This window comes from Topomyia yanbarensis, unplaced genomic scaffold (assembly GCF_030247195.1).
Source record: "Topomyia yanbarensis strain Yona2022 unplaced genomic scaffold, ASM3024719v1 HiC_scaffold_404, whole genome shotgun sequence".
In the NCBI taxonomy this organism is placed as follows: Eukaryota; Metazoa; Arthropoda; class Insecta; order Diptera; family Culicidae; genus Topomyia; species Topomyia yanbarensis.
Window position 1 is genome coordinate 19,268 of NW_026683608.1, and position 11,733 is coordinate 31,000.

Consider the following 11,733-nt stretch of genomic DNA (forward strand, 5'->3'; position numbering starts at 1 on the left):
CACCCGCTATGAAGGCATATAAAAAACTGACATAATTTTTCCAAATTAAAGAGAAAGAAGTAGCAATCACAAGCGATCTCCACTGTTCAGTTTGTATCGTTTGCACACCCTGAACGGTAGCTTGCTTGACACAGCATAAGTGTTCACGCTCCGTTCTTCTCTTCCAACACCTGCTGATTTCCCTCGCCGTACCACTCGTTATGCCGACTTCGTTCCACACAACCTGAGACGTTCTACGCTACGCTACCGACAGCTGTTTTCAAGCTGTTCCAACCAAGGAATTTTTATTCTCAGGTGATACGATCCTCAAAAATGCCGACCAGCCATGTTGGTTTTAGAAACGACAGCTAACAACATTGTTTACTAGTTCTCTCTATATGTTTGCTTGGATTTCATTGGGCAAACAAAGTTATTCGCTGTAGGTCAATATTTTATCCCGTTTGTTTTGCTGACATCCAGGTGTATCGATGATCACCGGTTTGTATTCCCCCTGCCAGGCGATCCGAGCGTTGAAATTCTCAATGATGATCTTGATGTCATGGTTTGAGCAGCGGTCGTACTCACGCTCCAGCTGCGAGTAAAATTCATCTTTGTGATCCCTGATACTTCCGAGATGAGGACTGTGCACGTTAACGATGCTCATGTTGAAGAACCTTTGAAGCCATTGATCACTAACCTGCACACTTGGAGGATGACCGGTCTCCTCTGATATGACCATCTCTAAACGCACGCGCAGAGGATCCCTTCTGGCAAACCTCCTGCGGTGCTACGATGTCTTCAATTTTTCGGAAGCCACGCGACTACTTCCAAGAAATTTGAGTGATCGGCTGTTACACGTCCCTAGTTTCCAATCGTTAGTCCTGTCTAAGTGTCTTCAGAGAAAACTGGATAGTTCTAGTGCGTGATGTGATCTAAACAGGATTGTTTTAAACACGAGCAATCTCAACAGATTCTCACGTCAAGGATCTCGGAGTTATCATAAGTTCGACCATTACGTTCAACGCTTCAAGACAGCTAGAATTCATTTTTCGGGTAACAATAAAGCTTTGGGAAGGTGTGGGTGAATGGCGAACAGTGAGTCTAGTTACAGTGGCGGAAAAAAGTATTCGCGGTTTAAGGATTTATTCAAAAAGCCTAAGCGACTTCAATTTTTTTTCGTGATATCGCATAATTTTAGTCCTCACTTCAAAGTTATCCTTTTATTCTTATTATTCAAACAAAAAAGCGTGATGATTTTCATTAGTGTTAGTAATATTTAAAAAAATACAATAAATTCATAGAAATGACTGGGAAAAAAGTATTCGCGATTGAGCATAAAACTCGTAACTATATTTCGCAAAATAGTTGTTAATACTTCGTATGAAGTCCTTTAGCCTTTAGAACATCCTTCAAGCGATTAGGCATAGAATGCATCAATTTTTTTATGTATTCGATTGATGTTTTATTCCATTCGTCCATTAGAACTGCCTTTAACTGTTGTTGTTCCGGATTTCATGTTTCCGGATTCGTTTCTCCAGATCCTCTCACACATGTTCAATGGGATTTAGATCGGGAGACTGCGGTGAAGTGTTAAGCCTGTGTAGTACGTTGTAAAGGATCCATTCCCTCACAATATGGGCGGTATATGCTTTGGGTCATTGTCCTGTTGGAAATAGCAACTATTCCCGAGGTTGAGTTTTTTGGCACAATTTTTCACGTTTTCTTTCAAAATCTTCATGTTAAGCTTTTTATCCATAATCTGATCCATAAACACCAACTCCAACTTTCCAACTCCAGATGACGCCATACACCCCCACACAATTACACTACCCGCACCGTGTTTAACCTTCCTGTAGACGCATCTGAGGATCCGGCAACCCTGATCACCGATAACAATCAGCTCGCCAATCTATAGGGTAGGAACTTTAGCAAACGTCAAAGCGAGCTAGTGAAACGACAGAAACGTGCTAATCATTTTGCTGCTAAAACCATTACATTCTGTAAAACATAACTTTAAAATACCTAAACTTAAACTAATTTGGTTTCTTTATAACAGATAAATTTTCTAAGCTAAAATTTAGAACACCTCATTTAATAGACCGTAGGAACAGTGAGGCCACTGAAAAGTATGTAAAATTTAATTTAATTACAACTAATATGAAAACTTATACCTATACTTTTCTAGTTTTGAAGCTAATGAATATACGGCTATCAAAAATGGGTGCTACGCTTCTTACTGGTCTACAACAAATAATACTTCCGGTAGTCGCGCTAGTGCACTGAGTGCACGCTGCTCTGAAAATCTAGCGAAAGTGTCTTATTATTATTAATATTATCTTTATTCTATCATCTGACTATTGTCTACATGAAATAAAATTTAAACCTATATCCTGCAACTCTTCCGAATCCGTCCCATGAAGCGGGAGGACGACTCACCAAATTCTTGCATCTCCTCAACAGTCGTAAAGGTGCGAATCATTGCCGTTATCGGTTCGTGATAACCAAAGGTTGTCCGGTGAAACCGGGGCTCGAGAAGAGAACCATTACGTAAAGGTATTGGTGGCACTCGAATGTTTGGCAACGATAGAAGTTTCGAGCAGTCGACTTCGCCATTCAGCAGCTTGGCAACAAATCCCGCTTGTTGAATTCTCCGCCGACGTTCTAGGGACCATTCATAAATTACGTAACGCCTTCAGGGGGGGGAGGGGGTACAACAAGTTGTGACATGTTGTGACATAGGGGGGAGGGGGAGTTGGCTAGATCGTTACGTAACATGTTTTCACCGAAGAAAAGCAATTTTTTCTAGGAATTTGTTACGTAACAGGGGAGGGGGGAATGAAGAAATTTGTGGCAATTTGTTACATGGGGGGAGGGGGGAGTCAATTTTGGGCAATTTTTGCGTTACGTAATTTATGAATGGTCCCCTAGAGTGTCCATGTTCAGCAATTTACAGCGATCAGAATATGGTGGAAGATTATGAGGATCGCGCCACGTTAGATTTCGCAGGGCCAATCTAATAAATTTACGCTGCACACTTTCAATCCTTAAGATCGAATTCAACTGAACAGGAATCCAAACTACTGAGGCACTTTCTAAAATTGGCCGGACGAGCGAGCAGTAGAGAGCTTTCAGGTAGTACGGGTCAGTGAAGTCCTTCGCTATTTTCGAAATGAACCCCAATTGCCTGTTTGCTTTTGCGATGACAGCTGTACAGTGTAGGCTAAAAGTAAGTTTATGATCGAGCAACACTCCCAGATCACTGAATCGATCAGTTTATTGCAGAACCTCGCCATTGATAGTGTAGTCGAAATTTAGTGGTTGCCTGAGACGTTAGTAGGACATAACCATACACTTTGGAACGCTTACGATCAGCTTATTCCGTTCACACCAATCTACGAACAGATTCAATATTGATTGGAGGCGAACGCAATCGTCGATGTTACGCACAATAAAATACAGCTTTAGATCGTAGCTTTAGCGTATGCAAGTCTACACCCTGGTGCAAGTAACAGCATTACATCATTGAAGTATAGCACGAACAGTAGTGGGCCGAGATTGCTGCCCTGTGGTACTCCAGATGGGTTGGTGAAACTCGACGAAGTTCTCGATTCGAGCTTGACACGAAGAGACCTACCAGTCAGATAAGATTTCAGCCATTGAACAAAGCGCTCCGATGTACCTAGCTTGGATAACTTAGCTAAAAGAATATCATGATTAATCGAATCAAACGCTGCTTTTAGATCGGTGTAAATAACGTCCACTTGTGTCCCGCGCTCCAAGTGTTCAAAACAGGTAGTAGTGAAATCGAGAAGATTCGTTGTGACGGATCGTCCAGGCATGAATCAGTTGGTCACTAGAAATGTAGCTTTTGGCACTCTCGAGAATAATGCCACTCACAATAATCTCGAAGATTTTTGATGCCGCAGATAAACTGGTGATCCCTCTATAGTTCGTGACATTACGCCTGTCTCCTTTTTTATGGACAGGAACCACGAACGACTGCTTCCAAATTGCAGGAAATTTCGAATCAGCGAACGACTGGTTGAATATTCTGCATAGCGGTTCTGCAAGGGCACCAATGTTATGGCATAGAACCACAGAAGGAATGCCGTCAGGGCCAGGCGAGAATGTACTTTTTAATTCCTTTGCGGCTTTTGTAACCATTGCAGGTGTAACCTCAAAGCTATCAAAATCTAATAGGTTACCTGGAACATTTAATAGTGCTAAATCCAATTCTGATGACGTAACCGATTGCGCAGCAAATATCGACGAAAAATGAGTAGCAAACAATTCGCATTTCTCATCGCTTATTGATGACTCCACATTGGGGAGAAAACATTAGATGGAATTGGGGAAAGCTTTCTCTTCGAGTTCACATAGTTCCAGTTTTTTTTTTGGATTTCGTTTCAACCCAGATTGCACCCGCAAAACGTACGATTTATACAGCGAGGAATTCAGCTGACGATACTCATTACATGCAAGATGAAAGTTACGTTTGTTTTCAAGTGAGCGGTGATGTCGTAACCTACGCTGGGAAGCGTTACATTTCCGTTTCAATTTTCTTAGAAGAGACGTGCTCCATACGGGGAAAATAGCGGGGCGACGGACCGGTACATTCGCATCCATCCAATTGTTTAACACAGCACAAAACGTTTCAGCCATATCGTCAGAATTCTGTCCATCCAAAAGAACTGCCCAATCGATTACTGACAGAGTATTCAAAAGTGCATCGAAATCGATTTTGTTATAGTCCAACGGCAACAACTCGCAAGCAGTATTATCATAGGATGATTCACGCATGTCTGGTACCAAAGATGGTAGGCTAATCACCAACGGCGGATGATGAAGATCAACGGGCAGCAGCGGTGAAATAGAACACATTACATCAATCGGCATATGCATTGAGCAAAAAATCAAGTCAAGTGTGCGCTCTAAATGATTGCGTATGAAATTGGTCTGATGCAAGTTAAGAAAGTCCATACCATCAACCAATAAGGAGCTTGCAGCAGATAGGACCACTGAGTCACACGGGCGATTTCCATCATCATCCCTCATCCAGAATATCCTAGGCTGGTTATAGTCACCGCAAACTAGCACATGATCTGTGTCGAATCCATTTTCACACAATTCATGGATCGATTCAATATGCGCATTCAGTATGCCGACATCCTTACTCTTGTCGGGGGGAACATAAATGGCACACAATAACAGTCGTTTGGATCCAATGGTCATCGACACACACACTTGCTCTAACGTTTCTCCTCTGGTTACATTCACATTAGAGCTGATGAATCGATGAAGCACAGCAATCAGCACGCCTCCAAAACCTGCTTTGGTGCTATTTTTCGAGCTCCGGTCGCAGCGGTATACGCTGTAGCTGCTTCCAAAAATCTGTGACGAATTAATAGCTGCGTTGAGACCCGTCTCGATCAAAATGATGACATCTAAGTTACAGTCCAGTGTGTTACAATAGAAATTGTCGATCTTAGTCCGAATTCCTCATATATCCTGACAATAAATCCATAGATGCCGATCATCACGGGTCGGGTGCTGCAATTGGGAAGCATCAGGTCCGGAAATATTTAGTACAGTAGAAAGATACTTGCCTTTGGTGGAAACCCTAGGGTTCCCACCATCAACAGAAACTCGCAGAGAATAATTATTACGGATTGAGGAAACCCTAGTCTCCACCGTCTGGAGGAAGAAGCCTTACATAGTTGTCAGGATGAAGTGGTTTTACGGTAACTGAAGATTGCGATTTATTGCTTCTTGGTTTTTTGAGTAGTCGACGAATTCGCGAAATAAAACCAGCAGCACCAGCGAGTGCACGTATACCGTATCCATTGATAGTCGATTAATCCGCTTTGGACCTAGGAGACGAAAAGGAGATTAAGAAGAGACAGAAGCGAATTCAAAGCGAAAATTTCCACTATGACGTAGACTCCAACGCAACCTTAGCGACATGGAAGGATAGCCTCTGAGTCACCAAAAAGCTCATGGGAAGCCGGGTGCGCGGTCATAAGTGTAACCATAAAGCACTATTTACACCAATCCGATCCGTTTCAGTTTCGTGCACGGAGAAGTGTGAACGCTTACATTTAATGTGTATATAAGAATATTGGCGTCCGTGCACGGTACTGAACCATCACTGAATCGGATCGGAAATGTGTATTGGGCTTAAAGCACTGATGCACACACTGTCAGGTGCAACGGTGAGACAGTAGGTGTACAGTTAATGCACATAGGTTGCAGAAATAGGTTGTTGTGACAGCCCGATTGCACACTGATAAATAACAACTTCAACTACAGAATGTCATTCACTTTATTTTTTTTTTTTTAAATTTCCAAAATTTCCATGTAATGAAAAATTCAAAGGCTCACACCAATGACGATACAAATTTGTTTCATTTTCTTATAAATGACAAAATACAATTAAAAATGCGCGTGGACATTTCCCGTACCCCCACCCATGTACAAACGTGAACTTTCTCGTGAGCCCTCTCCATCCCTAAATTGTCCATTTGGTATATGGATGACCCCTAAAGGTTTGCAACACACTGAGGTTGGCACCCAGAAAATGCCTGGCTGAATTCTACTCCCAGAAACTTTAATTGAAATGTTCTGTGAGTTTGTTGATTCTCAATGCTTTGTTCAAGAATTCGACATCTACATTGGTCGGAAGACAATAAGGGGCCCTATTCTCACAGTCACGTCACTTGATGACTAGAACGAATTTTTTTTCTAGTCACTAGGTGACGTGACTGTGAGAATAGGGACTAAAATTTATTTATTGAATTCAATAAAATTTATTTATTTCAAAAAAAATATATCGCTCCCGCTTTAATATTTTTTTTTTTTTTGGAAATTAAAAATGTTTTAATTGAATGCAAAAATTTATTGTTTTTCCAATACAAAAATATTTTCAAACCGATAATTTTGTCGGTTAAAGTGATAAACAATAAATGATTAGATTCAATAACATTTTTTTTTGGCTTAAATATGCTAAATTTTCGTGCGTGTAAATGCAAATGAAAAAAAAATTGGACAAAAATATAGACTTGCTTTTAACAAACCTGAGGACAAATCGACTCTATAAATCTATACAGCTAACATTTTTCTGGCTAATTCATTTGAAATTTTGAAAAATACACTTATATTCAAAGAAAAATTTGGTTACAATCTAAGCCTCTTCATCACTTCGTCCGTTTGGGAATAGGGAAGTTGAACATCCAGTGGAAGTTTCTGTAGCATAGTTTCTTCATTCTGTAAAATATTATAATGAATAAAAGTATTATACAAATGCAATGAATTGACTTACAATTCAAAACTTCCTGAATGAGCTAGTTCGGCATGTTTTGTGCAGCCATGTTGCCTGAAATAAATGTTGGGAAAAATGAACTTTTTACGTGTTTTTACACTTAATGTTGCCGCAACTTTCTTGACCTAAATTAAACACATGTAAACAGGTTACCGTCCGTTTAATAAATTGCAAATTTGTCAAAAACATGCAATTTCATAGGCAAACATTTATGATTTGATAAATGTGCTGAAGGCTGATGATGTCATAGTGCGACACCCTTAATTTTCAAGTGTAATTTTATTAAATCACACAGCGAACAATTTTAAATGCGACCGCAAAAAAAAACTGAATAAAATAAACACAATTTGAATGTAAAAAATACATTTCCACCAACATCATTTTTTACTCGCAAAATTTCACAACCAATCGGTTGTCAGGTAATCGAAACAGTTTAAAATTAGTCCCCTCTTACAAACAGCATATTCGAAATTCCGCTAGTCTCTCCGCCGCTGCTCACAAACTATCCCCAATGCCGTTACCTTTTAGCTTCTCCGGCGAGCGATACAGCGGCATCGACACGAATCTCCGTACCAGCCAATCTCGGATCACGGTCGGTGTTATGCGAAACAGCAGATGGTACAACCGGTAGCGCCACGGTTCACACTTGTAAATCCGGCTCGGCGACTCGTCTAGCAGTGCGTCCTCGAATCGTTTCAGTACCGGGTGGTCCTTCGGTAGACATTGAACCGGTTTCGCTCCCGAAATAAACTTCAGATAGCCGTTGTACTCGTCAAAATAGCTCCCATAGAATTCCAACTGTTCAGCACTGAACGCAGATTTCATTTCCGCCGCATAGCGCATCTGATTGGCACAAATATTACTCTGCATCACCAGCGAACCGGGAATAAAGTTAACCACCGGTACGCCGTAGTTGGACATTTCCATGCGTAAACCGTCGGTCCAAAAGTGCAACGCTGCCTTCGTTGCCGAGTAAACCGATAGGCCGGGCAGGGCTTGCAGCGCACAATGACTGGTAACGTTGATCAGCCGAGCCCGGTACCGGCGCAGCATCGGTAGGAAGGATTTCGTCACCCGCATCGTTCCGATCACATTTACATCGACCTGCTGCTCGAAGTGCGCGTTCAACTGCCATTCGAACTCACCGAAGCACATCACACCGGCGTTGTTGATGAGGGCGTATAATTCTGGGGGGGAAGGGAGGGTGGTAATAATTGGTAGTAATTTGAAAGTGGAGGATAGGTTACCATAGTCGGGATTTTGCTCCAGGAACGTCTTGACGGATTTGTTTGCTACCAGCACGTGTTCTTCGAGCGTGATGTTCAGCTGTTCGATGAACAAGCGGCCAGTGGTGCCGTCTTGTTCCTGCAGCAAACGGGATCCTTCCGAGTCTTTGTTCAAACATCCGGCAAAGACGGTAAAGCCCAAACTGAGACACAGTTTGGCGATGTTGAAGCTGAAAATATAAAAAAGGATGAGACAGGTTTAAAGACAAAAAAAATATCACATGCCTCCTGTGAGAATCGAACTCACGACCGCTGGTTTACAAGACCAGCGCTCTGCCATCTGAGCTAAAGAGGCGTACGATGCAGGCGACCTTCAGAGCCAATTATAAATAACGATGATTGGGGGGAGGACTTGAAGTTTGTCACTAAGGAACGTCAAGAAAATTGAACAGTATTTCAATGTGTTCCTATGTATATCCGCTGCAGTATAGGGTAATCAATCAGCCAGTGGCTACTAGGGGGCGAAATTGAAATTTTTTTTCGGCAGAATCTCATACTGATTTCGGTTTTGTAGCCGAGTCGCTCTAATATTTACAAAATTCATAAAAAAATTGCAGTTTCGAGCGAACCAAGGTGACTGATCTAATAACAAAATTAGCGGCTAGGCCCATCATATGTTGAGGTTGACTACTGTCAACGTCATTATATCTCCATAGTGGATGACACCCCCTGACGTTGATCAATAATTGATTGATTGACAATGTCTGCTCGTGCAAGGTATACAATAGGTTTGTTCCAGTACCAGGAAAAACTGAAAGTACTCCGGAGAAAACAGGGAGAAAATCGTTCCTGTATTATTTTCTTTTCTTTTTCATCTTCTGGTAGCAAATCGAAGTGAAAAGGAGCAAGAATTTTTTGCTCCGGAGCAACAGGGATTGACTTCCGTGTACTGGAACAAACCTAATAAAGCCACTTACCCTAATCCAGAATCGCATCCGGTCACGATCACGACTAGCCGCTCGGTGGAGCGTCTTGTTCTCCGCTCCCTTCCGCCGCCGCTGGTGAGCAGCAGCAGCAACATCGTTCCACCGGTCATCAGAGCAGCATACTTGATCAGTTCGGACGTCTCGCCCCGCTGCAGGACACTTAGCATTCCGAGAGCACCGGTTCCTACCAGGAACAGCGTTTCAGTGGCTAAAGTAAGCAATGAACTACAGGACTCCACTACGCTTTGAAGAGATTCCGAACTAACGTTGCTACTACAAAAGGTCACACGGGAAAGCGTCGTTCCCAACGAAGCGGCGGATTCAACTGACAGTGATGACGAAACTGCTGGCGTGGTGCTGCCTGGAGAGATCATTCACGCGGTGGGTGATGGGAAGCAACTGAATTAAGTTGCTCCGTATACGATCGTTTTGGATTCAAAATAGATCAACCGTGGACTCACGCAAATTAGCCTACGACACGAATGGAAATTTTTGACTTTGGGATGACAAAAAATGAAATTCAAATGCGATTTTCTGTTGCGATCGGGAGACGGCGCATGCTGTGATTGTGTTGGTTTTTGGTATGTTGAATGCGCTAACGAATATCGAGATGGGTCGGTAAAGTAGAGTTTAATTCTTATGAGAAATCAAGAAGCTGGTGGCATTTTCGTTTTAAACGGTGCACTGGTGTAGTGGGTGCTGCACCCATTCAAATGTAATCAGGGGCTCTATTCTCAGTCAGAGCATTATAAACTACCAACATCTGCACTGCCCATAATCGGAAATCAGTCCCATGTTGATAGGGGAATCCCATAGAACATGGGACTGACTTGCGATTACGGGCAGTGCACTCGTTTGAAAAATCCCTTTAAACCCAACTAGGTTGAAAATGCTTAAATCCCAATACCTAACAATTGTTCTTTCAACATTGAAAAAGTTATATAGAAAGTTCTTTCACGATTCTTTATTTTCTTGCCATATTTATTTCACAGAAATAAATGTACCCTTCCAAACGAATGGTATTCGTTACATCCTTCGTCATGTGGTGGAATCTGCAAACGAGAGAAGGAAAACCGTGTTTAGTTCAAAACAATCAACTAGTATTCTTCTCTAGCAATCCAACAATGCATCAGTTAAAAACTATATTCACAGTCACGAATGATCAGTCGAAAGATGGTGATTGAGTTTATTCATCATTAAAACGAACTACTTTTGGGCAGAACCCACATAAAGATCCAGATTCCAACATACCTTTTATTCAAAGAGACCGAATCCCATGTCGTCATCCTCGGACTCGGATTCCTCCTTCTTCTCCTCTGTAAGAGAAAAAAAAAGAATAATCAACAACAGCCCACACACTTTTGAAGGTTATGTTCACTCGAAACCCAAAAGTCAACTTACCCTTCTTCTCCTCGGCCGGAGCGGCAGCAGCAGGACCAGCGGCGGCACCACCGGCAGCCGGAGCAGCTCCACCAGCTGGCATCGAGGACAGTTTCTCGCGGCCGGAAGCGATCAGTTCATCCACCGATTTACCCTTCAGCTCGCTGACCACCTTGGTGACGCGGGCCGAATCCGCTTCGATACCGACCGAGCTGAGGATCTTCTCGATGTCAGCGTTCGCCGGGGAGGCATTTCCGCCCAGGACGGCTAAAAGGTATGCAGCCACGTAACGCATTCTGGAAATAGCGAGGTAGGGAATAGGATCAAAAACGTGTTATCTTCTACACTTTGTCACTTCAAAGCAGCAGGAACAAATGGAAACAAAACGCGGTTTGAGAAATCCTACTTTGGTTATAAAACCGTTGTAAAATGGTAAAACGATATTTTTTGACATCAAATTTATATTTAACTATTCAAAACCACAAACAAAATGTCCGGAAAACTCACGTTTTAAGTCCGCTGGACACGAAACGAGAGCAGCACAAAATAAAACACAACTCACTTGTTTGACGTTCAAGTCAGAAAGAGGAACAGATTCATCTAAGGCGGAAGTTGAGTTGTCATCAACATCGAAGGGAATTTTGCAGAGATACCTGGCGGTGGTTCCAAGAAGTTAAACCATTCAGTTTTTCGAGCAGATTTCGAGTAGTCGCATCTCCGCAACCACACAGAGAAAAAAATCAGGGCAAAAATCACATTCAAGGTTGCTTGAGTCGATTTTCTTCGTTGAAATTTATTGTCCGTTTCGTTTATAGATATACATTTGCACAAATTTTTGAAGCAG

At 42.2% G+C, this 11,733-nt stretch overlaps 2 protein-coding genes and 2 non-coding genes across 5 annotated transcripts; all 4 read right to left on the reverse strand.

Moving 5' to 3' along the window:
- Positions 1–6,973: 6,973 nt before the first annotated feature.
- LOC131695533 (D-beta-hydroxybutyrate dehydrogenase, mitochondrial-like) lies at positions 6,974–10,019 on the reverse strand. 2 transcript variants are annotated; one of them, XM_058984059.1, is made up of 5 exons: positions 9,501–10,019; positions 8,545–8,753; positions 7,819–8,484; positions 7,298–7,351; positions 6,974–7,242 (listed from the first exon to the last, which is right to left on the reverse strand). In XM_058984059.1, the coding sequence occupies exons 1-4, from the start codon at positions 9,881–9,883 to the stop codon at positions 7,320–7,322; spliced, it is 1,290 nt and encodes a 429-aa protein (XP_058840042.1). In that variant the 5' UTR covers positions 9,884–10,019; the 3' UTR covers positions 6,974–7,242; positions 7,298–7,319. The 2 variants fall into 2 exon arrangements, with proteins under 2 accessions (XP_058840042.1, XP_058840043.1); XM_058984060.1 differs by lacking the exons at positions 6,974–7,242; positions 7,298–7,351 and having other exon boundaries at positions 7,659–8,484.
- Trnat-ugu (transfer RNA threonine (anticodon UGU)) lies at positions 8,806–8,878 on the reverse strand. Its single transcript has one exon. It is a non-coding gene; the product is annotated as a tRNA-Thr (tRNA).
- Positions 10,020–10,461: 442 nt separating the features above from the next.
- On the reverse strand, positions 10,462–11,517 carry LOC131695530 (large ribosomal subunit protein P2-like). The gene is made up of 4 exons (XM_058984055.1): positions 11,397–11,517; positions 10,911–11,185; positions 10,761–10,825; positions 10,462–10,561 (listed from the first exon to the last, which is right to left on the reverse strand). Exons 2-3 carry the CDS (start codon positions 11,182–11,184, stop codon positions 10,764–10,766), a joined length of 336 nt encoding a protein of 111 aa, XP_058840038.1. The 5' UTR covers position 11,185; positions 11,397–11,517; the 3' UTR covers positions 10,462–10,561; positions 10,761–10,763.
- Positions 10,631–10,711, reverse strand: LOC131695534 (small nucleolar RNA Me28S-Am982). The gene has a single exon (XR_009306662.1). It is a non-coding gene; the product is annotated as a small nucleolar RNA Me28S-Am982 (small nucleolar RNA).
- Positions 11,518–11,733: the final 216 nt, after the last annotated feature.

Coding starts and splice junctions, on each gene's coding strand:
- LOC131695533 (XM_058984059.1), bottom strand. CDS start 9,883: ATGATCTCTCCAGGCAGCACCACGCCAGCAGTTTCGTCATCACTGTCA. Junction 8,485..8,544: donor GGAGCAAAATCCCGACTATG/GTAACCTATCCT, acceptor CTTCCCCCCCAG/AATTATACGCCCTCATCAAC. Junction 7,352..7,818: donor CTCGCCGGAGAAGCTAAAAG/GTAACGGCATTG, acceptor CATTTATTTCAG/GCAACATGGCTGCACAAAAC.
- LOC131695530 (XM_058984055.1), bottom strand. CDS start 11,184: ATGCGTTACGTGGCTGCATACCTTTTAGCCGTCCTGGGCGGAAATGCC. Junction 10,826..10,910: donor TCCGGCCGAGGAGAAGAAGG/GTAAGTTGACTT, acceptor TTTCTCTTACAG/AGGAGAAGAAGGAGGAATCC.